This window comes from Chrysochloris asiatica, unplaced genomic scaffold (assembly GCF_000296735.1).
Source record: "Chrysochloris asiatica unplaced genomic scaffold, ChrAsi1.0 scaffold00124, whole genome shotgun sequence".
Lineage (NCBI taxonomy): Eukaryota > Metazoa > Chordata > Mammalia > Afrosoricida > Chrysochloridae > Chrysochloris > Chrysochloris asiatica.
Genome location: NW_006408642.1, coordinates 2,282,431 through 2,287,959, shown reverse-complemented (window position 1 = coordinate 2,287,959; position 5,529 = coordinate 2,282,431). Strand labels below are relative to the sequence as shown.

The window sequence follows — 5,529 nt, the reverse complement described above, 5'->3', positions numbered from 1 at the left end:
AGAGGAGGCTTTCTGCTCCCATAAAGATTTACAGCCTCGGAAACCCTGTACAGGGTCACTATGAGTCATAACTGACGCCACGGCACGTAACAACAACATAATGTAACTTTTATTCCAGAACAAGGATTTGTTAGCATAGGTTGGACAGATGCCTGTTTTCGTAAATTCTGCTTTACTGGGACATAGTCATAGCCATTTGTTTGTATTGTCAGGTCTGCTACTGGGACAACACTGAGTAGTTGGGACAGGGAATGTATGGCCTCAACAGTCTAGAGTAGTTACTATCTGGCCCTTATATATATATAAAAACCCCAAACTTTATTGAACCCTGCCAGTGGTTCTCAAAGATGTATCTCAGCAGCAGCAGCCGCAGCAGCAATATTACCTGGGACTTGTTAGAAATGCAGGTTCTTGGGCCTCACTAAAGAACCTGCATTCCTAACAAGTTCCAGATAATGCCCTGGTGGGACTGTTGGGTAAGCATTGAGCTGTTAACTGGAGTGTTGTGGTTCAAACCCACCAACTGCTCATCGATAGAAAGATGAGGCTGTTTGCTCCTGTAAAGGTGATAGTCTTGGAAACCCCACGGAACAGCTCTGCCATGTTGTATTGCATCAAAATAAACTTGATGGCAATGAGCTTGACTTTTACATTTTGGTGGGCCCCACCCCAGACACACTGTTTGTTATTAAGTGCAGGTGAGTTGGTTCCAACTCTTAGTGATACTGTACAGGGTTTACGAGGCTGTAAATCTTTACGGGAGCAGAAGGCCTCAGTTTTCTTCCTCAGAGAGGGTGGTGAGCTCTGTGTGCTGGCCTTGTAGTTAGTAATCCAGTGCTTATCCTATAGATATACTTAAGTGCCTTAGAGTCACTTCTGACTCACAGCAACTCTGTATAGGGTTTCCAACACCACGCCAAGACTCCAGAGACATAGTGGTGGTGGTTATGTGCTGTAAGTCGATTCCGACTCATAGCGACCCTGTACAGGGTTTCCGAGGCTATAAATCTTTCCGGGAGCAGAAAGCGTCATCTTTCTCCCGCAGAACAGCTGGTAGTTTCGAACTCCTGACCTTAAGGTTTGCAGCCCGATTCGTAACCACTATGCTACCAACCAGACAGAGCTCCTCACTAGGAAGCTCCAGAAAGTTCATGGACTAATGTAATGAGAAGATGGTGGTATTTTCTCATGAATTTTGAAGCCGTCTTATATTGGTTAAGGCTTTCTAAAGCCCTATAATCTGTGCTTTAACAAGTCATCCAGGGTATTTTGATGTTCACACACTTTAAATGCCACTGTTGTAGGCTAATAGACACCCTAAATTATCTGTTGACTAGAAGGGTGAAGTTTCAATTGCTTTTTAGAACATGAGCCACCTGACCCATTACAACTGCCCAGGAATATCTTTAATGACTCTGTAGGCAAAGATGAAAATACACAAACATGGTAGTTCGTGGTAGAATGTCAACAAATAACAGATAATTTCTGCTCACAAATTATATTAGCAGACTTGAGCTGTTACCACATTCTAATCACTGTTAATGAGCCCTGGTGTGGTGCTGTAGAATAAGCACTGGACTGCTAACCACAAAATTGGAGGTTCAAACCCACCAGCTACTGCTCAGAAATCTTACACAGGGTCGCTATAAGTTACAAGAATTGATACAATTGAGTTATTTTGTTGGAGAGAAATATTAAAGTACCATGGAACTGCTAGAAGAATAAACAAATCTGTGTCAGAAGAAGTACAGCTATAATGTTCCTTAGAAGCCAGAATGGTGAAGCTTCATCTGTCAGACTTTGAGCATGTTATCAGGAGGGACCAGTAAGTCCCTGGAGAAGGACATCATGCTTGGTAAAGTGGAGGATCAGCAAAAAAGAGGAAGACCCCCTAACAAGTGGATTGTCACAGTGGCAGCAGCAGTGGGCTCAAGAGTATCAACATTTGTGGTGCAGGACTGCACAGGGTTTTGTTCTGTTGTGCATAGCGTTGCTATGAGTCATAACTGACTCCGTGGCACGTAACAACAACAGCCATAGTCTCTGTTAAAAGCCTGCTGCAGGTGTCATCTCAATCTATACAACTCTCTAAAAAGTTATTTTTTTGTCCCATTTTATAGGTGAAGAGACTGAGACTTTCCAAGTAAATTCTCCAGGGCCACACAGGTGGATCTGGGCCTCAAATTCAGGTGTCTTACTTTACAAACCCAGTTTTCATATCCTACATTATATGAGGGGGCTTCAAAAAGTTTGTGGAAAGATTGCATTAGTTTTCAATTCCATGAACTTTTTGACGTCTCCCCCCCCCCAATTTTCCTCCTTGATAAAGCAGTGCCTCAAGGCAGGTGGATTTGCAAATGTCTGTGTTGGGAAAAATAGATGATTGTATTTAGATGGTGTTTTTTTTCCATAGTGTAGGTTTTTCTTCTGTGATTAGATGTTGTATTCAATTATATATATCTGAGGATGAAATTTAATTTTGATTTTTTTTATTATCAAAAGATTGGATTGTAGACCTAAAAATATTTTTAAGCATTTGATTTTCTGATTTGTGAAGAAATAATAAATCTAATGCTACAAATTCCATGGTGCCCTTATAAGGGAAACTGAGGGGAATGCAAATGCAATTGAATTCGTTTCTGAAAACTTTTGATTTTTAATCTCATAGATACTACTGGAAGGACCTGGCACACTGAAGTTTAGCAATTTTTGCTTGGCAAAAGTAGAAGGTGAAAATTTGGAAGAGTTCTTTGCTTTGGTGGCAGCAGAAGAAGGAGGAGGTGATAGTGGGGAAAGTGGCCTGAAGAAAAGCATGAAAAGCCAAGTTAAAGGTAGGTAGGCTTGGGGAGCCTGGAGACAGTAGCACTAGCTGTGGCTCTCCCAGGTCACATGTGCAGGAGAAAATCTCCATCTTTTGTTTTGCCAATCAAATAATTTATTGCAAGTAATAATGACCAAGGTAAGTGTCAATAAAACAGACAAACGAACAAAACACAGTTGCCATTGAGTTGGTTCCAGCTCATGGTGACCCCATGTGTGTCAGAGTAGGACTGTGCTCCTACTGGCTAATTTTTCAAAAGTAGATCATCAGGCTTTACTAAGTCTTAATCCATCAGGTACCACAGGTGCATTTGAACCTCTGATGTTTTGGTTAGCAGCTGAGCATGTCAGTTATTTGTACCACCCAGGGCCTGTCAGATCTGGATATGAGGAAGTCTTTGTCCATGACCTAAAGTTTGCTTAGATCTAGCACTCTGCCAGGCAGAGGGACTTCTTACTAAGCTTGTTCTTAGCTTTATGCACCACTGACAACCCATTAGAACCACAGGTAGGAGTTTTTGTCTCATGTTTCGTTGATCCTCAGCACTTAGAACAGTGCCTGGAACATACTAATGTCTCAGTAAATATTTATTCAACATTGTTGAATAGCTGATATTTTTAAATTAAGGCAAATATCTAGGAGTGGGTGCATTCTTGGCAGATAGTTTTGACCCTGGGATGAAGTCTAAGGTGTTGGTGTCTGAGTGTTATTTCTAGTATCAAGCATTTTGAGGAATTGGGGTAAAGATTTTTGTCTACTCTAGTTCCCATTGTTTCAATCTTTGTAATATTCACGATGCTGATGATTACACTGGGTGTTAGTTGAAGGAGAAGGAACTACACGAGAAGACTTGGCAGTCACGTGATAGATGAGAGAAATGAGGCCAAGGAACAGGGAGGAGCAGATTAATCGTGTTGTTGTTGATAATGCCGTTGAGTTGATTCCAACTGAATAGCGACCCTCTATAGGGTTTCCATGGAGCAGCTGGTGAGCTTGAACCACTGATCTTGCAGTTCAAACGACTTTGCAGTCTGACGCATTAACCCACAGCATCACACCAGTACTCCAGATTAACCATAGACACCATAAATATGACCAAATAAGATTAACCTTTAGGACCAGCCTTGTTGTACATGGCACTATTTCATGCCTAGGAAGAAAACTTTTCGAGTCTGCCAATATCTTCTTGACCTGCATTTTATGAAAATGACTGTTGTGTGGACTATGTTCATAGGATAGTACATTCTTAATTATTGTTGATGATTCTGTTTCTAGAGAACAAGGAAAGTGGCGAGTTTCGGGACTGCTTCTTTGAAACATTCCCCTTGAGTAAGTTGTGTTTTCGAGAAGCAGGTCTGTGGTCTAGCCGCCCTGCATCTGAGAACATTCCCCTTGATGGGGCAGGGTAGGCTCTTTGACCAGGAGTGGAGGACACCCTCAAACTGGTAGGATACAATTATTCCCAATCATCAGGGTCACCCATGTCACACACAGCTCAGTATCAGGTTCCATTGTTGCACAGATAAAAGTAAAACTATTTCTGTTTCTCTAGATTACCTGAGTTTTTGAGAATTTACAGACTAAGTGTGGTGATGAATATGAAATATACATCACCACACTTAGACATGAAATATACATGGTGTTGTATCTGGGTTGACTACACACAAAATCTGTTAACATAGATACTAACATGAGGCAATGATGAAGTAAAAGAGAGAGAAAAACTTTGGGCTGCACAGAAGTACTATCGTCAAGAACAGGAGGTTTCTAATAAGCACACCTGGATTCTAGTCCTGGATATCCTTCGAACTGTAATCTTGAGACTAATGTTACATAACCTCTGAGGAGTCTTAATTCTGTCTTGTATAATAAAGCTAAGGGGTTGGACTGGATCAGGGGCCCCAAGCCGCAGGACCAGTCAAATCATATTAATGAATGAAGTGGCTCTTAAGACAAGAGCGTTGGGGGTTATGCCAAACTGGACTCAGTGTTGACTCAGTGTTGGTGGTTGATTGGTTGAAAGGAGCTGGAAATCTGGACAGTTTTACCAAATGAGTTTTAAGTTTATAACCCTCTGCTCTAATGAGTTAGAGTTCAGGTTTCTAGATCTGGTCCCTGAGTGTGTCTCCATTCTTTGGTGGCTTGCTGTCCTCTAATTGCAGGGAACAAAATTGATCAACGCCATCCCGACATTTGTGCCGAGGTTATGCTTCCCATGAGATGCACCCAGTCAGGGACTAAGAGTGGCTTGGGCACTAAGGCAGGTTGTTCCTAGGAGATGCAGTCCAAAAGCTTCCACCCAATCTTTCTTCCCTCCTTCTTTTACTTGTCTGACTTGCCTTGAGGTCTAACCTTACAGAAGTTTCATTTCAGTTGGGTGACTGACCTGTGAAGTGCTGGGCAGGCTCTTTGGCCATCTTGTGGGTCTAACTTATCTCAGTTTCTACCATGTTAGCAAAGTGCAGGCAGATAGGCCTTCTGTGTGAGTGAATGTCTGTGTCCTCGCCTGGGTTCTCTACAGACTGAAAGAAGTAAAGCTTATAGATAGAGACAGAGAGGTTTATATCAAGGAAATAGCTCACACAATTGTCGAGATGGACAAGTACTGAGTCTATGGGTCAGGCCACAGGTTCCTGACTAATGAAACTGAAGGCTGATCAGCAGACCAGATGGCAGGCAGCTAGGTTTGGCAGGTCAGCTGGCCGGCA

General features: G+C 42.2%; 1 protein-coding gene across 1 annotated transcript in view; it reads left to right on the top strand.

Moving 5' to 3' along the window:
• ULK4 (unc-51 like kinase 4) overlaps positions 1-5,529 on the top strand; it is an 892,765-nt gene that overhangs the window by 27,345 nt on the left and 859,891 nt on the right. Inside the window, exon 4 of the mRNA XM_006868826.1 lies at positions 2,669-2,831. Within this exon, the coding sequence (XP_006868888.1) occupies positions 2,669-2,831 (163 nt within the window). The remainder of the gene's footprint in view (positions 1-2,668; positions 2,832-5,529) is intronic.